This window comes from Eubalaena glacialis, chromosome 3 (genome assembly GCF_028564815.1).
Source record: "Eubalaena glacialis isolate mEubGla1 chromosome 3, mEubGla1.1.hap2.+ XY, whole genome shotgun sequence".
NCBI classification, from domain to species: domain Eukaryota; kingdom Metazoa; phylum Chordata; class Mammalia; order Artiodactyla; family Balaenidae; genus Eubalaena; species Eubalaena glacialis.
In genome coordinates this window covers 175371092-175399081 of record NC_083718.1, presented here as the reverse complement: position 1 = coordinate 175399081, position 27990 = coordinate 175371092, and the positions used below count along the sequence as shown (strand labels likewise).

Here is a 27990-nt window from a genome sequence, read left to right as displayed (position 1 = left end):
CGAACCCGGGCCCCCTGTATTGGGAGCACGGAGAGTTACCCACTGGACCACAAGGGAAGTCCCATGCATTCCATTGTTTTTGAAAGGTTTGGGATCATATCTTTTCAGGGGTACCCCTAAGGTGGACTACCTTATCTAAGTTAAAGTTTCCCCAAAGTGACCACTGTAATTCCAAGTTACCCTATGTAGAGTGCACTCATTTTTCCAAAAAGGGACAAGATCCTGGTCATTAAGTACATATACATAAGAAGCAGGAGCTTTTGAAGGAGGTAGGGAAAGAGTTTTAGACTGGGCGCAACTAATCTTTGCCTTTATTTATTTATTTTTTGGCAGTGGCACATGGCTTGTGGGATCTTCATTCCCTGACCAGGGATTGAACCCATGTCCTCAGTAGTGAAAGCAGAGTTTTAACCACTGGATCACCAGGAAATTCCCTAATCTTTGCCTATAGATTCCCTAAAAATGACTGTATCTATAAGAGAGTGTGGGAATTTTACTGCTATCTAGAAACCCAGGGAATCATGGGTTTTCTCCCTTTACAGACAGAAGAGTGACCAAAAAGCTTGAAGACGACACCAGTATGCACAATAAAGTCAGAGAGCTCCAGACACAAAGAGCAGAGACTTACCCTAGAACTCCATGGTCAATGAGAAAGCAGCAAGCACAATGGGCTTGTTAGGTACTGGCACCTGGTTACTCACCGGCCTCAGGGCTTGTCAGGGGATAGTCTTCAGATCCCACTTATGACACAAGAAACTGTGAAAACATCAGATCAAATTAAAATGTTAAGAGTTCATTGTGCACACAAAAGAACAGTTCACAAACTGGGAGACTTCAGACTGAAAATGGTAAGAAGCTCAAAGGCATGTTTATAGGATGGCTTATAACATGAGATTGAGGAAGTTGTTTAACTTTTACAAGGATTGGTTATTAAACAATGGGGGTTTCCAAATGGCAGGGGATTGGTTAAAAGTGATTCTCTTATACCATTTTAGGAAGACACTAAATTTTGGGTATGATTATCGGAGGCATTTGCAAGAAATAACCTAAATTTAGTTTTGCTAACATTCATGAAGTAAGCTAGATTAAGTTTTGCTTACATGGCTTAACTGGCTTTGTCTGCTTGAGGGATTTTTAGGCCTAGTCTCCATTTTAACAGACCCAATTCAACCTACAAGGCCCTTCCTTACCACCTCAGCCTAAAGTAATTATTTGGTGATTCTCTTTAGCCAAGGATAATTGGTACAGGAGGGGGGAGGGGGGAATCCCAAAGAGAATCTACTTAAAACAGGGATCAAAATTCCATAGTTAAGAAAGATAAAAGGACTGATTGTAGGGAGAGCCAATCTGGGACAAAGCTAAAACAAACAAAAACATACACATACACACCATAATACAATAGATAATAATTACACACAAGTGTCATTACTTTAATATAAAAATATGAGACAGGTGTTTACATATGTTGTATAATTTATCCTTCATTTACATAAATGCTATTATTTAAAAATAGGACTAGTTAACAGTGACAATAACAGGACTAATTAAATAATGTATGAGAAATATGTAACGATATCTTTATGCATTTCCCTCCTCTGATACACCAATTTACTTTTTTTAAACAATTGAATATTTAAATTTTATAGGCTATATTATTCCGTATTCTTAAGACATAAAAACATAAGAATTTTTTAAAGGAGAATGTAAATTCAATAGGATTAGTTAAACAAACATTGCTATATTTATTAAAAAATAACAATGGCATGTTCCTTTCTGCCCATGATACAGGATCTTTTCACTCCTTTGGTTTCCTTTTCCAATAATACTTCTCTGAACTGCCTGCTGCCTTTAGGACATCCTTCTTTTCTTTTATGTAGTGGTAAAACTGAATACAGTCAAATGTGAAATTCTCTTTGACCTGAAGTTGTGCTCTTATCAAACCCACATTACACTGATTCATGGTGTCCGTCCAATGTGATGACATCAATCTAAATATCCTCTCAATAAAAATATTTGAGGGTGGAATATTTAGGATTTTACTTACTAGCAACAGCAAGTTTTGGGACTTGCAGGAATTAATTTCTAGCTCTCCAAAAATGTCCATCCATTTTTTTTTTTTAATTTTATTTATTTATTTATTTATTTATTTATGGCTGTGTTGGGTCTTTGTTTCTGTGCGAGGGCTTCCTCTAGTTGCGGCAAGTGGGGGCCACTCTTCATCGTGGTGTGCGGGCCTCTCATTATCGCGGCCTCTCTTGTTGCGGAGTACAGGCTCCAGACGCGCAGGCTCAGTAATTGTGGCTCACGGGCCTAGTTGCTCCGCGGCATGTGGGATCTTCCCAGACCAGGGTTCGAACCCGTGTCCCCTGCATTGGCAGGCAGATTCTCAACCACTGCGCCACCAGGGAAGCCCTGTCCATCCATTTTTTATCTACAGGCTTATTTTGGTAGACCAGCTGTTTGTCAATCAGGTCCTTTGCATCTATAAATTCATCATAGAGGTTATCCGTGTCTAAAATATCCATCACTTTTTTTTTTTTAATTAATTAATTTATTTATTTATTCATGGCTGTGTTGGGTCTTCGTTTCTGTACGAGGGCTTTCTCTAGTTGCGGCAAGCGGGGGCCACTCTTCATCGCGGTGCGCGGGCCTCTCACTATCGCGGCCTCTCTTGTTGCGGAGCACAGGCTCCAGACGCGCAGGCTCAGCAGTTGTGGCTCATGGGCCCAGTTGCTCCGCGGCATGTGGGATCCTCCCAGACCAGGGCTCGAACCCGTGTCCCCTGCACTGGCAGGCAGACCCTCAACCACTGCGCCACCAGGGAAGCCCCATCCATCATTTTAAAACATTCTGAAGCACGTGGAATGTCCTTGTAAGTTAAACCTCTCTTTCTCAGGGAAAATGGTTTTAAAGCACAGAGGTAATTTGAACTTGTGAAATCGATATTGGATTCCAAATGAGTTATTGTTCTAGTAAAGAAGTTGAGAAAATCCTGTTTAATTTGGTTGCCCTTTTCTGGTGACATTCTTTTCAGTTCTAAAGCAGTTTTCTTTCCAAAAAATGAGTCAGTTTTTTGCTGTGTGAGTTTTTGTCACAACTTACACATAGTATCAAATAACGCAGGTGCAGACAGTTTATCCTTTTCTAGGCTCCTTATGGCCTCTTCAAAGATCATCAAGCAGTTCTGGAGAAAAAGCATATAAATTTCTGTTGTACTGTAATCCTTTTCTCCATTCTCATCTTCTACGCACTTCCATATTAGAGAAGGACATTTTTCTTTTCCCACACTTTGAAAATAGGATTCTATAGTAGGCCAACATTTTAACATCTTTCCTATGGCTGGCAACAATGACAGCCATCTTGTTGGCATCTGTCTAAGGAGTCTCTCTCCTTCCATTTCTACAAAGTCAAAAATCTCATTAAGTGCTTCTACATGTTTTGAAGAAACTGAAAAGTAACCCAAAACCTTCATTATGAAAGCCTCAATGTCACAGGAAAGCAAATCACACCCCTTTTTAGCAGTCTTGTGTACAAGCTGTGCAGGACACTTAGCAGGTAAGATATTTTCATTGTTTTTGGTAAGAAGTTTATAGACTGAATGGAATTTGCTGAAATTTACATCTGCACTATCTGCTGAATATGCAGATAGGTGAGCAAAGTCTAGTTTGTATTTGGACAGGATATCAACAGTCTTTCGTTTTGTATTTTCTGAGGTTTCATTAAAATCTTCATAGACAACAAGAAGACAGTTTGAAACTCCATTTTTCAAATTGAGGTACCTGAGAGCTAGGGGGAACACTTTTTATTGCCATGATTCAACACATCACTTAATATACCATAGAAAGCACGATTGCTGGTAAGATCTGACAGGATCAGCTGTATACTGTAAGGGGTCAACACGTCCGTGATCAAAATCGCCCCTTTTGTTCGCCCACAAGACATTTTAGTTGCAGCCTCTGAATCAGGATATGTAACTTTACTCAGCTTCACAGAGCAATCAAGAGAGCAATAGGACAACGCATGTTCATTTGTACGATATGCCCAAGCTAATTCAGCAGCTGCTATTTTCCATTGAGCACTGGTGTGTTTTTGGGATACAAAAACACTTTGTATTGATTCAAAAGTGCTTGCTTGTCTCATCCTGGATTTGTGGGATTCGGTCCCCATATGTGTCTTCACATCCCCTTCTCCACCATGGCCAACCCCGAATTCTTTTCTACATATTGTGCAGTATGCTCCTTTTGGATTATTTACCTCCCTAATCCAGTAGTAAGTGTCCTTCCATCTGTCATTAAAATAACATAGCCATTTAGTCTTCTTTCTTGGTATTGTCTGGGTCATGCTGGCATTGGTATGGAACTCACTCTCATTTTCATTATCTGAACTCTTAGAAAACATGGTCACAATATTCATAAAGTTAAAAATTCACTAGCACTATCTCCATACAGAGAAAACAGTTAATTGGACTGTTAACACTCCTGACTAGAACTTAAGTTGCTCTGAGAGAAGGCTACAATGGATATACTATGTGAACCACACAAATGGTTGCCAATATCACTGGTCAAGGGAAGGCTGACAATCACCATATTCATTTGTGGTTAACAGAAGGCAGACTATCATCATATTCATAAAAAAGGTGTAGTCTTCAGCCTCTTTTTTGGGGGGCCATAATATGGGTTTTGCACCCCTCCTCTCCCCTGCTAATCTTTGCACTCACTGCTGAGAACCAGGGCATTTTTTTACCCAGGAGGGATTTCTTAGAATATGGGACTTTCAGGGACAGTCCCAATCTGGTATGGTTGGTCACCAAAAATAAAGTTCATTACTCTCCCATTTTCATGAGTGAGAGACTATCTAGTATTTTCAGATCTGCTATTTTGACTTTAGCAAATTAGGTTTAGCTAGACTTTCTGAGAAGTGTAGTCTAAGGTAAATCAGATAAAAATGGTTAACCAAATCTTTCTGACGGTAGTTTTTCTGTAAGTTTTGTTTGGATAAATCTGGCTTACCTTGAACTTTGCAGTATTTGGTACAGCTGTTCCACAGTTTCTTTCTTTAGCTACAAGGAACAGTTCTGAGACTAGCTGGGAAGTCAAGGTTGGTTGTTCTGAATGATTTAGCTGCGCTTGCTTTTGCTATTTCTAATAGCTCCATTTTACCTACAAAGAAAACACCGAATACTCATTAATTCTATAGCATACCCCAAAAAGTATAAGAATGACAAACTAAGGATGCACTTTATTATAAAAGCAAGATAAAGATGCTCACTTATGTTTATAAAATACTCCACAGTCTTGTTATGCCAGTAAATGTAAAAAAGGGTGGAGACAGAAAACGCAAAAGAGAAAGGAAAATTAATACCGTTCCTCCCGCAGTCATTAGTTAACTTATTAAAAGCTGAAGGCAAGATTTGTTAAAGCTGCTCAGAGCTGGTAAACTAATGTCATTAATAGACATTTAAAAGGTTCCATTAAGAACTGCCTGCACTAGATTCCTCCACCCCGAACCATTTAAAGCCACAATTAATCTTTAATCTCGAGGGGTATGAATGATGTCCATTTAAAAATAGGCTATGGATTGTGATTGTATAGTTTTGTCTGCTAATCAGATAATACCGCCCCTACGGGCCTCTCTGGTGGTGCAATGTTGAGAATCCGCCTACTAGTGCAGGGGACACGGGTTCGATCTCTGGTCCGGGAAGATCCCACATGCCGCGGAGCAACTAAGCCCGTGCGCCACAACTACTGACCCTGTGCTCTAGAGCCTGGGAGCCACAACTACTGAAGCCCGCGCGCCTAGAGCCCATGCTCCGCAACAAGAGAAGCCACCGCAATGAGAAGCCCGTGCACCGCAACAAAGAGTAGCTCCCGCTCCACGCAACTAGAGAAAGCCCACGCGCAGCAACGAAGACGCAACGCAGCCAGAAACAATAAATTAATAAAATAAATAAATTTATTTAAAAAAAAGATAATACCGCCCCCAACCCAAAGCTACAGAGATTTCATACATCAAAAGAAATCAAAGAAATTAAATGACACAACAACCTTGGTTCCCTAGCCTACTCATATACCGTCGCCCTACATGTAAAAAGAGGTGAACCTGTGCGCCTCTCTTAACCACAAATAACCCACCCACCTTTTTTACTTACAGGAAACGGGGTTCTGCTCTGCGACCTCTTCCTGGATCTCTCCCTCCAAGTGCTGTGTTCTTTCGGGTACACTACAGGGTCAAAGCCCTAGTACTGTCACCCTGCGTGTTCGAGAAGGCCCTTCTGCAATACGACCTTCCCCGAGAGCGGCACTTCCTGCGGGATCGCGACCCGCTCCGCGAGGAAGACTGCGAGTGGCGCCCGTACTTTCTCTGGTGGCGCCTTTCGGACCGAGACCGTGACCTGCTCCTTCTCCCGGGCGGGCTCTGACTCCTGGACCACGACCGACTCCAGCGAGACGCTGGAACAGGAACGAGAGCGTCTGGAAGAGCGGGCGAGCCCGGCCACAAGTTCGTTCACGTAGCTAAGACATCGTTGCTGCCAGCTCTGAAAAGGGTCACTTCCCCATAACCCAGAGTATCTCCTAAACCGAATCCTATCTCCCGACGATTTTCCCCGGGAGGGGATGTCTGGCAATCTGGAGACATTTTTGGTTGTCACAACTGGGGGAAAGAAGGGGATGCAGATAAACACCCTACAGCGCACAGGACTGCTCCCCCCCAAAAAACAGAATTATCTGGCCCAAAATGTCAGTAGTGCCTAGGCTGAGAAACCCTGCCTTAAAGCAAACGGAAAAAAAAGGTCAAGTCTCAGAAGAGGGTCACCGCGCCGGGACCCTCTGGGTCGCCCAGGTAGCCCGCTTCCAGAACCGGGAGGTCCCCGCCTCCCGGGAATGACCCCGCCACTCACGGAGGCGAAGCTACGGCGAGGACGGGGCCAGGCTCTGAGAAAATAAACGGGACTTTAAAACCCCGATTAGTGCTGTGGGGCCGCGAACCCGGACCTACGTTTTGCACCACACGGGACCCATGCCTGAGATAACTGTGTGAGCAACCCCAGCACTAGAAAATTTACCACCTCACTGAAGACGGATACAGAGCCCCAACAAACGCCTTCTTTCGAAAGCTTAGGAGAAAGCAACTTCTCACACCTACCCTTGAATGCCGGACCCAAGTATCACTTCCGACGTACACATGTGAACTGAGCGCTGCGGAAAGTCCCCACAGCTGGCGCCCCGAGCATCCCCAGAGACGTCGGCGCGGTGGGCGTGGCTCTCTCTAGCCCTCCCTCAGCGAGTGCTACTCTCTCCCCGCGCCGCTCCCTCCGCCCCGTCTCCGCATGCGCGACCGAGCTCCTGGGGCGGTGCTGCTCAATCCGGGTATCCGGCGGCCTGTAGCTGTTTTGTTTTCTTGGCTGGAACTGGGAAAGTGAGGCGGCCCGGCGCGGCGCGACACCGGGCTCTGGACCGACTGCACGCGCGGGGCTGGACGTAAGTGCCAGGCAAGAGTGGGGGAAGGGGAGGAACTGCCGCAGGCCGGATGAGGCCGGGACCCGGGAGTGTCTGCCCGTCTGATGCTGCCTGAGTCGTTGGGTCCACCCTCTGGGAAGCTGCAGGCTCAGGCTGTGCCTTGCTGGACCCTTCCTGGCCACTTCCTGCTGACTCGTGTCCGGCCGGCGGCGGGAGAGGGCGACCGCCTCCGCACTCCGGACAGCGCCCTCCCCGGCACGTCACAGGATCCCTGAAACTCAGCATGCCCCCCTACTTTAGAGCTGCAGAAACTGACACCCCGGAAGGAGTGTAAGCCGGCTGGTTCCCTCGGCGAGGGAGATGGCCGAGCCACAACAGCTAGAACTAGTTTCCACATCTTCCCAGTCGCAGGCCACTCTCTACACCTCAGATCCCCAGAATCTGGAGGGCGGAGTTTGGGCACGAGTTGTGCGGGTAATAAACCAAAGAAAAACGGATTCGGGGCGGCGTCATTGGGGTGAACCGAAAACAACATACTGGCTTGCCGTTCCTCCCAGGGAAGAATAAAACGAGTGAATTTTCAAAATTGGGCTTGTCCGAAAGACATATTAGCACTGGGTATAATCACAGTTTTAAATTTAATTTTTAAAAGGGAGTTTCCAACTGGATTCATTGCTCTTTTTTAGGATATGTTTTTGAACAACCATAGTTGCTGGCTACAGAGTAGCTTCATGGACAGGTTAAGATTCACTGTAGGAGTTTGGATGTTTGCTTGATTATTAACAGTTTACACTTAATGCAGGCTTTTTCATATTCTGAAATAGAGATCCTATGGCTGTGTCTCAGACCAGGTTTGTATGGCCCAGCTCTAAGGAATGTTTTATGTAAATGTCGTCTACGGTAATTTATCCATGGTAATATAACAGGGCGTTTTCTTTCTTTCTTTCCTTTCTTTCTTTCCTTCCTTCTTTCTTTAATTTCTTCCTTCCTTCCTTTCTTTTTTTTTCTTTCTTTCCTTCTTTCTTTTTTTGTGGTCTGAATTAATATTGACTTCAATTTTGTGCTTTCTTTTGGCTGGAAAACATGTTAGAATCAGAGATAGAGCTTACTAAAATGAAATGGGTGTTCTTTACATAGAAATGACGCCAACAGACAGACATGGAGAAGGAAAAAATAATGAAGTGAAGGGACGTGATGCGGGTGCAGTGTTTAATTTCTTAATCTGAGTGTAAAGAAACATGTTCTATGACAAAATGGGTAAATTGCTAAGAGAAATATTTTTCATCTGAGTCCATGCTTTAACTCAGAACCAAAGTTTTATCATTTGTCTCTTTGCTATGCTAGTGCTGCTGGACTGTAAATATCTAAGTCACATAATAACTTAGTTTGGAATTAAAATTAATAATCAGTGTAAAATTTTTTCAATATTTGGATGCCCACTTTTGTTTATATTGCTTAAAATATACCAAAACCATCTTTTAAATTAAAAAAAAAAAACTTAAATGAGTCCACATTTTGTTTTCCAAAGTTATGTGGAAATTCATCAAAAGCTAAATCAAATATTCTGAAGTATGTGTAGCCAGATAAAGTATTTGTAACTTCACTTTTATTAAATTATTCCTAAACTGTTAATCATTTTCTAGAAACATAAGTCAGGTTTGAAGCAAGTCAATAGAAGTACTTTAGTTGGTTTTGTTTGTTTGTTTGTTTTTTCAAGTGACCTGAAAAAAATGTCTGGATTTCTAGAAGGCTTGAGATGCTCAGAATGCATTGATTGGGGGGAAAAGCGCAATACTATTGCTTCCGTTGCTGCTGGTATCCTAGTAAGTGTCCTTGATAATTTGGGCCTTCATTATTTTGGTGTGTTTGTTTTTATGTATTTAAAGCTCTGTGTGATGTCTTTAAGTAAGTGCTATTTATTTTATCTTTGACTACTGAATTTTTAAAAATAAATGTTGATATTTTGTTTTATTTATGAGAGGGTTTAGTTATTCCATTTAAAGAGTTGACATTATGGCTTGAAATTTGATCAGATTATTTTACTTTAACTGCATGAAAAAAATTGTATAGTAAGACAGTATATTTTATACACTTACTCATAGCATGGATTATGCTTCCTCTTAATGAGTACATTAAGTTACTAAGAAGTGTTTAAGAAACAATCAGGTCAGAACCATTCAAGAGATATGATTGCGTTTCTCCATGATCCAGCGTTAACTTTCTTCTCAATCTCATTAGAAAATAGAAAGAACTCATAAAAATATATTGCTTAGAAGTAATTTATAGTATAAAATTCTTATTTACATTACAGATCCTTCAAGGTATCTGATATTTGTTTTGTCCTCTAATGTTGTCATATGCTCTAAAGAGTGAATTTTAAACAAACAAAACTCTAAGTTTAAATATGTCCCCTTTGCCTAGTCTCTGACAGTTATAATCTATGAAAAATAATTATCCTATATTTTTCCAAAGTAATGTCAAAATATAAAACTACTGTAGAAATTCTGCTCTTAAAAAAAAAAAAAAAGCTTTGAATTTTAGTCTATGAAGAAAATATCTTGAATACATTGAGCTAAGGGTGAAAAAAAAACAGTGAAAGAGTACTTGCACTAGCTAGTAAAAAAGTCATTAATGGAGTATGGATCTGTCTGTAACCTGATAAAAATAATTTGATTAGCCTAAAATAGTTATTTTAAAATAATTCCCTGAAGATGGCAATTCTGAGAGCGAACTAGGTCAGGGTTGCAAGTGGGGATAGAGAAGGGGGTTACTTTCCAAACCTTCTAAGCTACTTGTCAGTATTTGCTTAATATCATCTTACTGTAAGTTTCTGCTCAGGTGATAAAAAATATTTGTGCAGTTTTAATGTTTTTTCTTTATATGTTTGCCCTTGATAGTGTCCAGAACCAAATGCAATTAAGATAAATTATAATTTGGTATTTAAATTGAATTTAGCATAATCTCTGAAACCGTCTGTAGACTGCACTATAATTCATCAAAAGGGAAAGCAGTACTGCATAGCCATTGTTTATTTCACAACACCAAGAGGCTAGCTAAAATTCTATCAACGATAATTATTCCCTATATTATTTTGAATACTTTTTTTTTTCATTTTCGATAATATCTTCCTGGAGGCTTATAATATATCGGCAACAGGCCACTCCTCCTGTCAGCTGGAGTCTGAATCACTTTTTTCCTTTCTCCTGCCATGAAATATTGTAACTTCTAGTTCACCAAATTAGATTACAGACTTTAATATGACAACATAAAATAATGACTAAAGGAGACTTAGAAAAGAAGTGTTAATAAATAATAATTGCTGTGGGACTTTAGGGTATCTAATCTTTCATCAGATATTAAGCCATATACTAATTATATGCAAGACACTGCTGGAACATTTAAGAAAATTTTGGACTTTATTAGAAGGGATCTCTTCACTTAGATTCTTTGCTTGATTCCTTGCTTTCTTTGCTGGAAAGCAAGATTCCTTGCTTTCTTTCTATCCAGTAAGATATGAAATAACTGTAATTTATCCTTTTTGTGGTTTGTTTGTTTTAGTTTTTTACAGGCTGGTGGATTATCATAGATGCAGCTGTCATTTATCCCAGCATGGAAGAGTTCAACCACTCCTACCATGCCTGTGGTGTTATAGCAACCATAGCCTTCCTAATGTAAGTGTCATTGTTAGTGATATGACTTACAGATTGTCACAAAAGAAGAATGTTTTACATACAGTTGAGTTAAATTTTTTAAGTGTTACCAAATTAACATATGGGACATGGTTTAAAAGTCAAATCATAGAGAAGGACTGATGAAGACAAGCAGCAGGCTTCTTTTCTATTCTTCCTGCCACCTCTCCTCTCCCACTTCTGTCTCCCAGCTTCTCTCAGCTATCCTTTTATTTCTAGGCTGCCAGTGTTTATAACTTTACTTTCATGTCAGAAACCATATACTTTGTCTAAGAGTTTGTTTATTCATTCATCCAACAAATATTTATTAAGCTTTTATATTCCCAGGCTCTGCTCTAGGTACAGTAAATACAGTATATAAAACAGGAAAATCCATGCCTTTATGGAATTTATACCTTAATGAGTGAGGCAGATTGTAACTAAAGAGAAATAAATTAAATATATAGCATGTAAGATAATGATAAGTGCTAGAGAGAAAAAGCAGAGGCGGGGATATGAGATGTCAGCAGCGGGTGCAGAAATTTTAAATAGAGTCAAGGAAGGCCTTACTGGAAGGTGATTTTTAAGTACAGATTTGAAGAAGTGAAGGACCCGATCATGGAGATACGTAAGAGAGGATCATTCCAGACAGACGGAAGAGCAAGCACAAAGGCTGTATGGCAAGGGGACCAGCATGGCTGGAGTAAAGGGTCAAGGTCATAAAAGCCAGAGAAGACTGCGGAACTGTCCAGACTGAGGAGACTAAAGAGACAGGAGAACAAAATGTCCCTCATGGTTCTGGACCGGATCCTTTTACTATTTAGAGCATTATTGGGACAACCAGGGAACTTGAATGAGGTCTGATGGTTAGCTAATGGGAATGGATCATTGTTAATTTCCCGATCTTGATGGTTGTATTGTTCGGTAGAACTGTCTCATTTGTAGGAAATACATACAAATTTCTGGGGTTATGGGTCATCATGTTGGCAAGTTTCAAATGTTTCAGGAAAACAAATTTATTTGAACTATACTTGGGACTTTTCTATAAGTTTGAGATATGTATAAAACCAGTAATACCAGAGAACAAAAAGAGGTTGTTCATTCGAGGATGTGCCTAGTGGTGAAGACTGATGAGGCAGGGTCATGGCTGTCCCACAGAGGGCTGTGAAGTGTATTCAGGTGGCTCAGCAAGGAAAAAGAAGAGCCAATAGCCACTAGCCCAAGAACATCTGCATTGTTTAAAAATATGAAACTTGTTTTAAAATGTATTTGTTTTATGTACCAAATAACTTAAAAGAACTCACTGAAAATAATTAAGAGTACTTTGATCATTCTTTTTAAAACTTAGATTTGAATGAATACATTAAGACTTTATGTTGTTGTGAAAAAATTAGGGTTCATGTATTCAGCACCTACTATGTGCCAATCCCTGTGCTAGGCACTGAGACTAAAAGTGAAAAATAAGATAGACACAGCCCCTGTGTCTTTCTAGCAGTAGACACTCACACATACACAGTTAAATGGAGACACACACACACACACACACACACACACATATATAGTTTTCTAACTTCTTAACTTGCTGTATTGTGAACAGTTTCCCATGATATTTTAAAATTTTCAGAGGATACTTCTAAAGAAAGCAAGGCTATCTCAATTTAGTATTCTGTGAAAGTCAGCAAAAGACTCCTTATGTCTGGAACGTGTAACAGGGATTGAAAAAACAAGATTTTACCACTTGCATCTCTTCATGTTGAGTATGTCTGATGTGTACAAATGGAAAACTAGATAGGACCAAGCTAAAGATCCTTCCAATCTTAGCAAGATATAATTTTGAGAATTTCACTCTCAAGTTTTAACAAGCATCAGAATCACCTAAAGGATTTGTTAAAATTCAGATTGCTGGGGCCCATACCCAGAGTTTCTGCTTCAATAAACTTGGGGTGGAGCCGGGGAATTTTCTTTCTAAAGAATTCCCAGGTGATGCTGATTCTGCTGGTCTGGGGACTATGGCCACTGCTTTACAGGATATATGGTTGAGGGGACTTGCCGAAGGTGTATAAACCCATTACTCAAGACTTATGAAGACTTACCTTAAATTTGCAGAACTCTAGCTTATTGTACCTGGTAATTTGATGTCATGGATAATTTCCTGTTAAGAGTCAGAGACCCTGATCTCTTGGTTTTATTGTATTCACACAGGATTAATGCAGTATCGAATGGACAAGTGCGAGGTGATAGTTACAGTGAAGGTTGCCTGGGTCAAACAGGTAAATAGGTGCAAAAAACATCTTACTATACACCCTTAAAATGAGAATTATACATGGAAGGGCCACTTGTCTGACTCCTTCAGATCAGAGATAGGTTATAGGTTCCAAGGAGAGGTTATAGGTTCCAAGGCCTAAGGTAAAAGTCGCATTTGATCAAAGATTGCAGAATAGTATTTTTAAATATATGCACAGTTTTGAATATATAACCCTGTGCAATAATATGTGGATATAAATGTATACAGAGTACGGTAAAGAACAGTATATAATAAAGAATACATGTGCAAAATAGAATTTCTGCTACTTGAGGCCATACCGGGACTTCCCTGATGGTCCAGTGGTTAAGACTTTGCGCTCCCAATGCAGGGGGCCTGGGTTGGATCCCTGGTCAGGGAACTGGAGCCCACGTGCCACAACTAAAGATCCTGCATGTTGCAACAAAGATCCCACACACAGCAATGAAGATTCCGCATGCTGCAACTAAGACCCAGCGCAGCCTAATTAATTAATTAATTAATTAATTTTTTTTAAAAAAGCTATACCATATAAATTATTTTCTTCCCTTTTTTGCCAACCTTACTTGATTGAATTAGCATTTTGAAATAGAGTCATAGTTTTTTGGTGTGTTTTAAAATACACAACATAAAATTTACCATCTTAACTATTTTTAAGTATACAGTTCAGTAGTAGGTGCATTCATTTTTGTTGTGCAACTCTTTTAATCTTGCAAAACTGAATAGAATAATAGAATTTTAGTGCTTAGATTCACCCAGGCCTGCCCTGCTCAACTAAGGAACTTATATCCCCTGAACCCCATGGCCATGTACCCAAGGTAGGCAGAATACAGGATACATGTAGCACAGCTTCCTATAGGGTCCAATTTAGTCAAAGTTTTGAGGGGATATTTATTGAGCAGTTTAAGTGGTAAACTTAAAATATTACATCCATACAAAAATAAACCTGGATATAGGCAAATTTCAGGTGACTTTTTTTCTTTCCCTAACGAAACAGGAGAAACTGCAGTAGTCAGCTCTGGTCTATGCTTTCAGACTCTCCTTTGGTTCACTGTCTTTGTAGATCAACTTAAGTAGAAGAGATACAGAAATACTGACGTACCACAACCTTGTAAACTCTAAACAAAGAGATGAACGTTAGCAGTTAGTGTTGGTAATAATAAGCCAATAATAGCTCGAGCTAAGACTAGATAGAATATGGCAATCACATCCATAAATAAAATTTGTTAGCTAGCACAGCTTTGGGGGTCCAGAGCTAGTTGTATTTGTTTTAGTATCTCATCTATGAGTAGCAGCTTATTATTTCAGAACTATTTTATGTTTTGGGTATGAAATCAGAAATTTATGTATAACATTCTATTTGCTGTGCTTTATTGAGCAGGGCAGTGTTTTTATTAAAATGTATTTGTGCTAATTAAACAAACTCATCTCAGAATTCATTTTAGGCCATCTAATGACTTCATTTATTGCATATCAAATCTTCATAAATATTGTATAATGTGATTTATAAGTTGGTTGTCTTTCTCTGTTAACATAATTTTAATGCAGCTTAGTCCTAAGTGCCAGCCACACTAAATTTGAATTTGCTTTGCTGCCTGACTTGCTTGAAAGGGAAATACGGTAGCGTTTAGGTTCACATATTACTGAATATGAATTTTTTGTTAAGTATACCTATGTTATTGTTTGAAAGTTCTCTTGGAGGGCTTTAAACTTTGGAGCACAATTTCTAAAAATACTTGGAGAATGAGCTTCTAAATATAGTGAAACATATTTCGTGAGATTTATATAGGAAGGGAGAGTAAAGTTTTTCTCAGTGTCATAGTTGGGGAAAGTAAGCATAGGCACTTAGAATATACAGACCAACCAACCAACAGGAAAAGGGCCAACGTCCACACTGATGATACTCAGCACATTTTTCACTGGTCTTGCTTTAGACTTTAATGACAACTACACATTTTTTTCTCTTTGGGTTTTTGTCTTCTTTTTGAAAAGTTAATTGAACTGACTGCTGCCATTTGAGAAACAATTCTGGTAAAATATTATTTTCCTTAAGGTGCTCGCATTTGGCTGTTCATTGGTTTCATGTTGGCCTTTGGCTCTCTGATCGCATCTATGTGGATTCTTTTTGGAGGGTATGTTGCTAAAGGTAAGAGAAAACGCAGTTTTTATTTTACTTCAATGGAATACTGAAATTTTGTGTTAAAGTTGGGGTTTTTTTAGAATAAAGCTTTTTTCATACTAGCAAGGCATTTGTGCCTGGGAACTCTCCTCCCCTATCTGTATTTGTTTTGTTTGTTTGCTATGTTTTTAGTGTGCCTTTCTTCTGTATTTTCTAATCTAGAGGCTGGAAGGAATGGGACACAGCTCTATACCTTGTTTCTCTTTGGCTTCCAAAAACCTCAAAAGCAGAACACGTATGTTGTCCAGCTATTTGGCAAGTTTTGACTTGCTGAATAATATCCAGGCAAAGCTCTAACATCCTAGAATTGAAATTTATTGAGCTAAGCCTCCCTGATAATATGATAGCATCTTCTTTTAGACAGAAAAGCAAATTAACACTTAAGGCGTATCTGCTATATAAGGCCAGTTTAAGGCAAGCTAGGAAAAGACCTGCTTTTGGGTCCCTGGCTGAAATTTTGCCTTGAGGGACCCCAGAAAAACATGAAATCCATTTAATGTTCTGGGTAAAATTGACGATGCTTATCATAGTAAAAATATAATATTAATGATTTGCCAAACTAGACCAGCAGAGATCTAAGCTAGCTCATATTTTAACATTTTACTTCTTTGAATAAAATGTAATTCTTGGATTGAAATCATTGGTTTCCTGATTTTTTATTAAAATTGTTTTAATCTTACAGATAGGAATGATAGGCAATTTTAAATATTTATATTTTTTCTTTTATTTATATAATTTATTATAAAACCATGTTACTAAAAATGTACAAAAGAAAGAAGAGAAAAACTTTAATAATCTTTCTACTCTTAAATATTTTGGTATATTTCCTTTGGTATCTTGCGTTTTTTAAGTAGTTATAATCATAGTATAAATATAATTTTGAACCTAGCCTTTTGCATTTAACATGATATCATAAGTAGTTTTCTTGCTGCTATAAAATCTATCACCATCATATTTTAAAAACAAAAGTGTTACTTTTTTATCATGTAAAGTGCATAATTCTTGTTCATTGTAGAAAATTGAGAATATAAAAGAGCTCAGAGGAAAATAAAATTACTGATAATTTTTCTTTCCTAGATACAACTATTGATACAGAGCCCCTTTTTGTAGGAATGTGTTCATCTCATAGACTTTTAAGTTATTTTCCTAAAGGCTTCTGAAGCCAGGTTATGCTTTGAGAATTATTAGCAGCAAATCTGGAATTTTATAAGTTGCCTTTATATAGGATCTTTATGAGTCATTCTAGTGTTAATAGTTATTTAATGTGGAATATTTAATGTGGCCTTCTAGTAGAGAAGGCCTATACAAACCAGTGGTTATGGTAATCAGATTAATTTAAAACTATTATGAGAAAAAGTTGCTATTCATCTATTCATCATGCCTCAGTTTGTCAATTAGTCAGCGATGATTAACAGTTCCAATAGTAGAAATTTATGAGAATTTCAACTTCAGTCGAGGACAAAATGGAGACAAAATGGTCCTCTGGCAGTCTTGCCCATCTTAGTTAGGGGCTGCTTTCTCCATCCAGGTGTTTAAGCCCAAAACCTGGGTGGTTAAGGCCTGTCAAGGATGACACCTCTTTCTCTCACATCCCACACACCCCAGTCCATCAGCAAATCCTGTTGATTCTGCTATTAAAAAAAGTGGTCTTGCATCTGACCACCTTTTACCTTCTCCATGGCTCCCACCCTGGTTCAATCCATTATAGTCTCTGGCCTGATTTCCTAACGCCTCACTGGTTTCTGTTTCTCCCCTTCCCCCCTTTCGTCTACTGTCAGCACAGCAGCCAGAAGGATCCTATTGAAATGTGTCAGCTCAGGTCACTCTTCCGCTCAAAACCCTCCGATGGCTTTTCCTCTCACCCAGAGTGAAAATCAAAGTCCTCACCATTACTGCGAGGCTCTAGAGGATCTGCACCTCCCAGCCTGCCCCTCGTACTTCTCTGATCTGTCTCCTGCTTTTCTCTCTTTGGCCCACGTGACCATTCCTCTGATGTACCAGCCCACTCCCACCCCAGGGCTTTTGCACTTGCTGTTCTGCTGCTTCTGCATGGCTCCTGCCCCCACTTCCTTCTTCGTGTCCTTATGCCAGTGTCACCTTCTCATGTGGTTTTTCTGCCCACCTGTATAAAATATCATCATTCACTACATTTCCTATACCTTTCCTGCTTTTTCTCCTTATTTATTCTTGGTATTCTCTAGCTCCGTGAAGGCAAACACTTTGCCTGTTTTATTTACTGCAGTATCCTCAGCGCATTGAACAGTGCTGGCACATAATATGTGCTCAGTATTTGTTAAATAAATGAAGGAGGCTACCAGCGCTACACTCTGTCGTATGTATTATGTCATTTAATGCCCACACCGACCATAGTTACCAGAAAAATCAATTATGTTAGGCAGGACAACTGATATTCACCAGTTTATCAGAAACAATGTGTTGAGATCATAAACCTCTAAATACTACAATTACTTTTACAGAAAAAGCCATAGTATACCCTGGAATTGCAGTATTTTTCCAAAATGCCTTCATCTTTTTTGGGTAAGTTTGTTTTGCATTCTTCATCCTATCTTTTTTTTAAATAATAGTTTATTTTATGTCATTTACTATATTTAGTTGCTTAATTTCCCCCTGTCTAATGCCCCTTCCCCACGTTAGTGTCATAAAATACGGAGAATGAGACTGAGAGAGATATTTTTACTACATGGGTTGGCTTGCCGCCTTGGGAACATACATCGATTTTTAAAATTGCCACCACCTCCCCTTTAACGAAGAACTGTGATTTGTGTAGATTTAGTTACATAACACTGGCACTGTTCATTTAAAATCTGTATCTCTAACAGTTGCTTTTAATGAAAGCCTGCTTAAAATCATTTCTCCTTAAGATTTTGTTTCTGAATGCATTTTATGGTTCTTACTATCCTTGGTGTCACTAGAATTTGTGACATTTGAGGGGTAGAGGAAAAGCCCTGACATTTTTTTATCCTTCTGACGCAATGACAAATTAAAAGATTGCTAAGACCTTAATACTTTTATCACTAATCTTTTCTAATGTTCATTCTTTCCTGGACACTTAGGGCCTGCCCTTTCCCCTATCCCTGGCCTCCCACTCAACCCCTCCCCCCCAAAACAACAACAACAACAAAAACTTCTCTTTATCCTGTGCATCAGGAGTTCTTAACTTCCGTTCCATGGGTAGGCTTCTGAAGATTGGGAACCACCGGGTATTTCTGTATGCAAGACATTGGTTTTTCTGCTTCTTTCTGGGAAGAGAGTCTGTGGCTTTCATCAGATTTTCAAAGATGTCCTTAATCCAAAAAAGGTTTTAAAAAAACCTTTATATTCTGTATCTTCTTTATATGCTGTATATTCTAGGACAGTCTATTCTAGGACTTTTCCTTCCCTGTCCCTTCCCACCCACCTCCTAAAAGGAAATAGATGCCCCATATCTACTTGAACCACTCATGAAATGCTAACAGTTGCCCTTTAATAATAGTCAGCAGTTGGTATTCACACTTTTTCCATTCTACCACAAAGCATTTTTGCAATTTTATAAAATCAGTTTAGAAATAAGAAAAATGTGAACTTACATGTGGCAAGATACACAGCCTCTTTGGGTCATACCTTGCATCTTGAAACTAGTGGAGAAAACCCAAAGAGTTTTTTAAAAATGTTAGTCCATTGATTTTTTGTGCAGAAAATAATAATGACCAAAGTTTATTGAGCACTTTTTATGTGCAAGGCATCATCTTAGTGTTACATGTGTGCTCTCAGTTAATCCCCAACACAACTCAGAAGGTGGCTCCATTATTATCACCATTTTATATGTGAGAAACAGGCACAGAGCTCATGTTTGAGATCATGTGGCTAAAATTCAGGCTATCTGACTTCAAAGTTCAGTCTCCAGCTACTATGAGGGTGAAATTTGAAATTTGGAATGAATTTAATTGACATTTTCTCCTTTTGCTGAATCTTCAACCAGTTGCTTAGTACTGTTTCCCTCCTGCCTTTTTTTTTTTTTTTTAAAGAATGTAACACTGTACATGAAAAATACAAAGTGAACAAACCTCACTCCCCAGGTTATGCAAATTTGGTAAATATGGGTAAGTTTGTTATTTTATAGGGTAATGTAGCATGTGTTTATGAGAGGGACAGTGTTGATATTTATGATTTCTTTTCCTTTCAAGCTGCAATGCTGAGGCTTGGGCATCTTTAAAGAAGGACCAGGCACCCTGAGCTCACTACTCCAGTATCTCCACAGGGTTAGAGGTGCTCGGGGGAATTCAGTGCCCCACAACTTCAGCCAAAGGAAGGCAGTGTAACAGGGTCAGAGGCAGGGGTTAGAAAAGTTTCAGGATGGAGTGGTGGGGAGGGGATTTACGAGAACCAGCCAAGGAAGGTCAAACAGCAGACTTCTTTATTTTAATCATTATTTTCTCTGGCAGAGGTAGAGGATAAAGTAAGTTCCACCTTGAGATGCTGTTTTTGGCAGAGAAGTTACTCTGTCACAGCAGGGAGGAACCAGAGGATTGAGTGAAGATTTGTGGGAAACTTTTATCTTTTCCAATGAGGGAAGAAACACGTTAAGTTCATATGGTAGTTATCACATTTCACAAAACCTTGGAAACCGATCAGTGACTTGTCATTGTCTCAAATTAGTTATAATAAATTGCTTTTCTATGCAATGAGTTTGGTTAATTTCTCATTTATTACTAGTCTATCTATTAAGTCTAAAAACTAATTTGGTTTTGTGAAAATACTGTAAGCAAATTGAAATTAAATTCAACTAATAGACACCATTGTTAGAACAGTTGTAGCAGATTGCCTACCATTTTGATTTATAACAGAACAATTCTCAGCAACAGCTTAGAAATTACTGTTTCAGAAACTGATGTCAGTACCAAAGGTGACCATCTGACAATGTAGGAGGGACTGGCTCTTGCCCGAGAAACTATTGAGATTATAGTTTACATCTGGTGACTAGTGTGCTGAAGTTACCACATCTCTTTTAAGCTCTCTGGAGAGTAGGGGCCCTAATACCCAACTTTGGTTTTTCTTTTTTTGCAGCAGTAGGTTTGATATTACCTGGAAGAGCAGAGATCAAATCACTTTTTGGAGGTTTATGAAATCCTTTATAAAGAGAAATTCATATACTTCCAAGAGAGGGTATAGATGACTTCCTGGTTGCACTTTTTTTTTTTTTCTCCTGGTTGCATTTTTGTTTTCATCAAAAAACACTCAGGTGTTTACCTTTATAAAGGCCTATGAAACCTGTTTTTTTAATTTTTTGGCCGTGCTGCTAAGCTTACGGGATCTTAGTTCCCCCACCAGGGATCGAACCTGGGCCCCCTGCAGTGGTAGCGCAGAGTCCTAACCAGTGGAGCGCCAGGGAATTCCCTATGAAACCTGTTTTAAATCAACCATTTTGATTGAGGGTTTAACCTTGCGTATACACTGGAGATTGGAAAACAAATATGAAAACCAGCAGATGCCACTGAAGCGTCCACTCCTCTCATTTCTCCCTTGCACTTACTCCCCACATCCAAGCCCTGATGACGAGTCTGCTTCTGAATTGCCTTAAACCAGTTCTCTTTTTGTCTATTTCCATTGTTATGTTTGGTCGTCCTCATCCCTTCCTGAGCACTTCACATCCTTGACTATACCTCTCTTGGATCCAGTTTTCCTATGTCAGGTTTCCTTCTAAAACAAAGCTCTAAGCCTGTCATTTCCCGTCTTAAAATTTTTCAAAACTCGGAGCTGTCTACAGAAGAGGTTACCACTAGTGACCATCCAGCCAAATTCTGCCCACAATTCTGTTTTATTTAGCCTATACAGTATTTTTTGTTTTATTGAGCTGACATTTAAAAATCAAGAGATTTCATCAAAAATTGGAATTTGGGGCCTTTCTTGAAAAACTAGAGGATCTAACAACCTGGGCCCTGCTCAGCAACAATCCGCTGGAGCTAAAGTTGTTTCTTTTAATGGGGATGCATCTCTGCATAGTCCAATCTCATGCATTGCCTGGGCCCGAGTACCAGCTGCCCCTTTAGTAGATCACAGGCTGGTGCCTGCCCCCTTGACTCATCTAAGGCACCGAAGGCCCCTGTGGGCAATTTGCCACCCTGGTCAATGGGCTTACCAAATCCGGCCACTGCCGTTCCTCATCCTCCTTGATTCTTAAACTATACTCTGGCCATATTGGACTCTCCGCTGCTTTACTACACCACAGATATTTATATTGAGATATATATATGTGTGTGTATACATATTCTTATGCATATAATTCCATTCTGCCCTCTTAAACTGAAGCCTTGAAGACAACTATAGATACTTCCCAAACTAAAACCTAGAGTGTAAGCTTTGTGAGAGCACTTCCTGACACATCCATCTCCTGGGCTTGTTCTGAGGCCCCATGGTCTTTTATTCCTCTTTGCCTTTTGATCTACTTTTCCTTTTCCCCTCCCTGAAACATCTTCCTTCATCATCCCACTAGCTCCTGTTCCTCCCAACCTCCCATTCAAACTCCTGCTCATCCTTCAAAATTCATCTAATATTACCTCCTCTGTAAATCCTTTTCTAACACATTCAGGCAAAATAAATTCCCATATGTTCTCTGCTCCCTTAACATGTGATACATATGTGTCTCCCCACCCCCACCCCCTATACTACCACTTTGTGTCATCAAGAACATGAGCAACTTGAAGGCAGGGACTGTATCTTTACTTTTATAGCCCTAGCTTCTAGCACCTAGCACCTAGCACCTCGACTTAAAAAAGGCTTGTTGGCCAGGGGAAAATGGCAGCAGCCGTGTGGCTGACAGGGTCTTGGTGCTCCGGCCGGGTGTCAGGCCTGTGCCTCTGAGGTGGGAGAGCCGAGTTCAGGACACTGGTCCACCAGAGACCTCCCAGCTCCACATAATATCAAATGGCGAGAGCTCTCCCGGAGATCTCCATCTCAACGCTAAGACCCAGCTCCACTCAACGACCAGCAAGCTACAGTGCTGGACACCCCATGGCAAACAACTAGCAAGACAGGAACACAACTCCACCCATTAGCAGAGAGGCTGCCTAAAATCATAATAAGGTCACAGACACCCCAAAACACACCACCGGATGTGGTCCTGCCCACCACAAAGACGAGATCCAGCCTCATCCACCAGAACACAGGCACCAGTCCCCTCCACCAGGAAGCCTACACAACCCACTGAACCAACCTTAGCCACTGGGGGCAGACACCAAAAACAACAGGAACTACGAACCTGCAGCCTGCAAAAAGGAGACTCCAAACACAGTAAGTTAAGCAAAATGAGAAGACAGAGAAACACACAGCAGATAAAGGAGCAAGGTAAAAACCCACCAGACCAAACAAATGAAGAGGAAATAGGCAGTCTACCTGAAAAAGAATTCAGAGCAATAATAGTAAAGATGATCCAAAATCTTGGAAATAGAATGGAGAAAATACAAGAAATGTTTAACAAGGACCTAGAAGAACTAAAGAGCAAACAAACGGTGATGAACAACACAAGAAATGAAATTAAAAATTCTGTAGAAGGAATCAATAGAATAACTGAGGCAGAAAAACGGATAAGTGACCTGGAAGATAAATTAGTGGAAATAACTACCACAGAGCAGAATAAAGAAAAAAGAATGAAAAGAATTGAAGACAGTCTTAGAGACCTCTGGGACAACATTAAGCACACCAACATTCAAATTATAGGGGTCCCAGAAGAAGAAGAGAAAAAGAAAGGGACTGAGAAAATATTTGAAGAGATTATAGTTGAAAACTTCCCTAATATGGGAAAGGAAATAGTCAATCAAGTCCAGGAAGTGCAGAGAGTCCCATACAGGATATATCCAAGGAGAAACATGCCAAGACACATATTAATCAAGCTATCAAAAATTAAATACAAAGAGAAAATATTAAAAGCAGCAAAGGAAAAGCAACAAATAACATACAAGGGAATCCCCATAAGGTTAACAGCTGATCTTTCAGCAGAAACTCTGCAAGCCAGAAGGGAGTGGCAGGACATATTTAAAGTGATGAAAGGGAAAAAACTACAACCAAGATTACTCTACCCAGCAAGGATCTCATTCAGATTCGATGGAGAAATTAAAACCTTTACAGACAAGCAAAAGCTAAGAAAATTCAGCACCACCAAACCAGCTTTACAACAAATGCTAAAGGAACTTCTCTAGGCAGGAAACACAAGAGAAGGAAAAGACTTACAATAACAAACCCAAATCAATTAAGAAAATGGTAATAGGAACATACATATTGATAACTACCTTAAATGTAAATGGATTAAATGCTCCAACCAAAAGATATAGACTGGCTGAATAGATAACAAAAGCAAGACCTGTATATATGCTGTCTACAAGAGACCCACTTCAGACCTAGGGACACATACAGACTGAAAGCGAGGGGATGGAAAAAGATATTCCATACCAATGGAAATCAAAAGAAAGCTGGAGTAGCAATTCTCATATCAGACAAAATAGACTTTAAAATAAAGACAATTACAAGAGACAAAGAAGGACACTATATAATGACCAAGGGATCAATCCAAAAAGAAGATGTAACAATTGTAAATATTTATGCACCCAACATAGGAGCACCTCAATTCATAAGGCAAATGCTAACAGCCATAAAAGGGGAAATCGACAGTAACACAATCATAGTAGGGGACTTTAACACCCCACTTTCACCAATGGACAGATCATCCAAAATGAAAATAAATAAGGAAACACAAGATTTAAATGATACATTAAACAAGATGGATTTAATTGATATTTATAGGACATTCCATCCAAGAACAACAGAATACACTTTTCTCAAGTGCTCATGGAACATTCTCCAGGATAGACCATACCTTGGGTCACAAATCAAGCCTTGGTAGATTTAAGAAAATTGAAATCGTATCAAGTATCTTTTCCAACCACAACGCTATGAGACTAGATGTCAATTACAGGAAAAAATCTGTAAAAAATACAAACACATGGAGGGTAAACAATACACTACTAAATAACCAAGAGATCTCTGAAGAAATCAAAGAGGAAATCAAAAAATACCTAGAAACAAATGACAATGAAAACACGATGACCCAAAACCTATGGGATGCAGCAAAAGCAGTTGTAAGAGGGAAGTTTATAGCAACACAATCCTACCTCAAGAAATAAGAAACATCTCAAATAAACAGCCTAACCTTACACCTAAAGCAATTAGAGAAAGAAGAACAAAAAAACCCCAAAGTTAGCAGAAGGAAAGAAATCATAAAGATCAGATCAGAAATAAATGAAAAAGAAATGAAGGAAACAATAGCAAAGATCAATAAAACTAAAAGCTGGTTCTTTGAGAAGATACACAAAATTGATAAACCATTAGCCAGACTCATCAAGAAAAAAAGGGAGAAGACTCAAAGCAACAGAATTAGAAATAAAAAAGGAGAAGTAACAACTGACACTGCAGAAATACAAAGGATCATGAGAGATTACTACAAGCAACTATATGCCAATAAAATGGACAACCTGGAAGAAATGGACAAATTCTTAGAAATGCACAACCTTCCGAGACTGAACCAGGAAGAAATAGAAAATATGAACAGACCAATCACAAGCACTGAAATTGAAACTGTGATTAAAAATCTTCCAACAAACAAAAGCCCAGGACCAGATGGCTTCACAGGCGAATTCTATCAAACATTTAGAGAAGAGCTAACACCTATCCTTCTCAAACTCTTCCAAAATATAGCAGAGGGAGGAACACTCCCCAACTCATTCTACGAGGCCACCATCACCCTGATACCAAAACCAGACAAAGATGTCACAAAGAAAGAAAACTACAGGCCAATATCACTGATGAACATAGATGCAAAAATCCTCAACAAAATACTAGCAAACAGAATCCAACAGCACAGTAAAAGGATCATACACCATGAACAAGTGAGGTTTATCCCAGGGATGCAAGAATTCTTCAGTATATGCATATCAATCAATGTGATAAACCATATTAACAAACTGAAGAAGAAAATCCATATGATCCTCTCAATAGATGCAGAAAAAGCTTTCGACAAAATTCAACACCCATTTATGATAAAAACTCTCCAGAAAGTAGTCATAGAGGGAACTTACATCAACATAATAAAGGCCATATATGACAAACCCACAGCCAACATTGTCCTCAGTGGTGAAAAACTGAAACCATTTTCTCTAGGATCAGGAACAAGACAAGGTTGTCCACTCTGACCACTGTTATTCAACATAGTTTTGGAAGTTTTAGCCACAGCACTCAGAGAAGAAAAAGAAATAAAAGGAATCCAAATCAGAAAAGAAGAAGTAAAGCCGTCACTGTTTGCAGATGACATGATACTATACATAGAGAATCCTAAAGATGCTACCAGAAAACTACTAGAGCTAATCAATGAATTTGGTAAAGTAGCAGGATACAAAATTAATGCACAGAAATCTCTTGCATTCCTATACACTAATGATGAAAAATCTGAAAGAGAAATCAAGGAAACACTCCCATTTACCACTGCAACAAAAAGAATAAAATACCTAGGAATAAACCTACCTAAGGGGACAAAAGACCTGTATGCAGAAAACTGTAAGACACTGATGAAAGAAAGTAAAGATGATACAAACAGATGGAGAGATATACCATGTTCTTGGATTGGAAGAATCAACATTGTGAAAATGACTATACTACCCAAAGTAATCTACAGATTCAGTGCAATCCCTATCAAACTACCAATGGCATTTTTCACAGAACTAGAACAAAAAATTTCACAATTTGTATGGAAACACAAAAGACCCCAAATAGCCAAAGCAATCTTGAGAAAGAAAAACGGAGCTGGAGGAATCAGGCTCCTGGACTTCAGACTATACTACAAAGCTACAGTAATCAAGACAGTATGGTACTGGCACAAAAACAGAAATATAGATCAATGGAACAGGATAGAAAACCCAGAGATAAACCCACGCACATATGGTCACCGTATCTTTGATAAAGGAGGCAAGAATATACAATGGAGAAAAGACAGCCTCTTCAATAAGTGGTGCTGGGAAAACTGGACAGCTACATGTAAAAGAATGAAATTAGAACACTCCCTAACACCATACACAAAAATAAACTCAAAATGGATTAAAGACCTAAATGTAAGGTCAGACACTATCAAACTCTTAGAGGAAAACATAGGCAGAACGCTCTATGACATAAATCACAGCAAGATTCTTTTTGACCCAGCTCCTAGAGAAATGGAAATAAAAACACAAATAAACAAATGGGACCTAATGAAACTTAAAAGCTTTTGCACAGCAAAGGAAACCATAAACAAGATGAAAAGACAACCCTCAGAATGGGAGAAAATACTTGCAAACGAAGCAACTGACAAAGGATTAATCTCCAAAATTTACAAGCAGCTCATGCAGCTCAATATCAAAAGAACAAACAACCCAATCCAAAAATGGGCAAAAGACCTAAATAGACATTTCTGCAAAGAAGATATACAGATTGTCAACAAACACCTGAAAGGATGCTGAACATCACTAATCATTAGAGAAATGCAAATCAAAACTACATTGAGGTATCACCTCACACCAGTCAGAATAGCCATCATCAAAAAATCTACAAACAATAAATGCTGGAGAGGGTGTGGAGAAAAGGGAACCCTCTTGCACTGTTGGTGGGAATGTAAATTGATACAGCCACTATGGAGAACAGTATGGAGGTTCCTTAAAAACCTAAAAATAGAACTACCATATGACCCAGCAATCCCACTACTGGGCATATACCCTGAGAAAACCATAATTCAAAAAGATACATGTACAGTCATGTTCATTGCAGCACTATTTGCAATAGCCAGGATATGGAATCAACCTAAATATGGGGATATGTGTATATGTATAGCTGATTCACTTTTTTATAAAGCAGAGAGTAACACACCATTGTAAAGCAGTTATACTCCAATAAAGATGTTAAAAGAAAAAAAAAAGGCTTGTTGAATGAATTAGATAAAATCAGACATATAATGGTTACATGCTAAATATTGGTTAACTTTTTAGGAGGGACATATGTCTCCAAACTCAGAAGTTAAGAATGCAGGGAAGCTAATGGTAAATAGCACAGCTGGGCACAGTGAAAGAATTTACTACCTTAGAATGATCAGTTTCTGTTCTGATACATCCCATGGGTTTTTTTCCATACAACTCATCAATTATTCTTTGTTGTTAGTTTCCCACGATTCTAAATCTCACACAGTCTTTCTTTCACCAAACTCAGCTAGTCATGTGATGTTTCTTATTTTATTCACAGAGGACTCGTTTTTAAGTTTGGCCGCACTGAAGACTTGTGGCAGTGAAAACATCTGATTTCTTACTGCAGAGAAGTCCTGCATGGGTTTGTTTTTTTTTT

General features: G+C 39.1%; 1 protein-coding gene and 1 long non-coding RNA gene across 4 annotated transcripts in view; one reads left to right on the top strand and one right to left on the bottom strand.

The window, feature by feature from the left end:
- The window catches only part of LOC133088862 (uncharacterized), a 20928-nt gene extending 13311 nt beyond the window's left edge, over nucleotides 1-7617 (bottom strand). Inside the window, exons 1-4 of one of the 3 annotated variants that reach the window (XR_009700553.1) lie at nucleotides 7144-7617; nucleotides 6149-6651; nucleotides 5010-5159; nucleotides 629-756 (exon numbers count right to left, since the gene is read on the bottom strand). This is a non-coding gene — a long non-coding RNA (uncharacterized LOC133088862). The remainder of the gene's footprint in view (nucleotides 1-628; nucleotides 757-5009; nucleotides 5160-6148; nucleotides 6652-7143) is intronic. The other 2 variants (XR_009700554.1, XR_009700555.1) reach the window with 2 other exon arrangements.
- Nucleotides 7318-27990, top strand: TMEM50A (transmembrane protein 50A). Its single transcript, XM_061186976.1, has 7 exons — nucleotides 7318-7478; nucleotides 9175-9280; nucleotides 11016-11128; nucleotides 13328-13395; nucleotides 15460-15552; nucleotides 18063-18123; nucleotides 27892-27990. The coding sequence occupies exons 2-7, from the start codon at nucleotides 9188-9190 to the stop codon at nucleotides 27935-27937; spliced, it is 474 nt and encodes a 157-aa protein (XP_061042959.1). The 5' UTR covers nucleotides 7318-7478; nucleotides 9175-9187; the 3' UTR covers nucleotides 27938-27990.

Bases quoted from the DNA above. Each gene is read 5' to 3' on its own strand.
- TMEM50A (XM_061186976.1), top strand. From the start codon at position 9,188: ATGTCTGGATTTCTAGAAGGCTTGAGATGCTCAGAATGCATTGATTGG. The intron at 11,129-13,327 runs GTAAGTGTCATT...GTATTCACACAG, and splicing joins GCAACCATAGCCTTCCTAAT to GATTAATGCAGTATCGAATG. The intron at 15,553-18,062 runs GTAAGAGAAAAC...TTACTTTTACAG, and splicing joins TGGAGGGTATGTTGCTAAAG to AAAAAGCCATAGTATACCCT.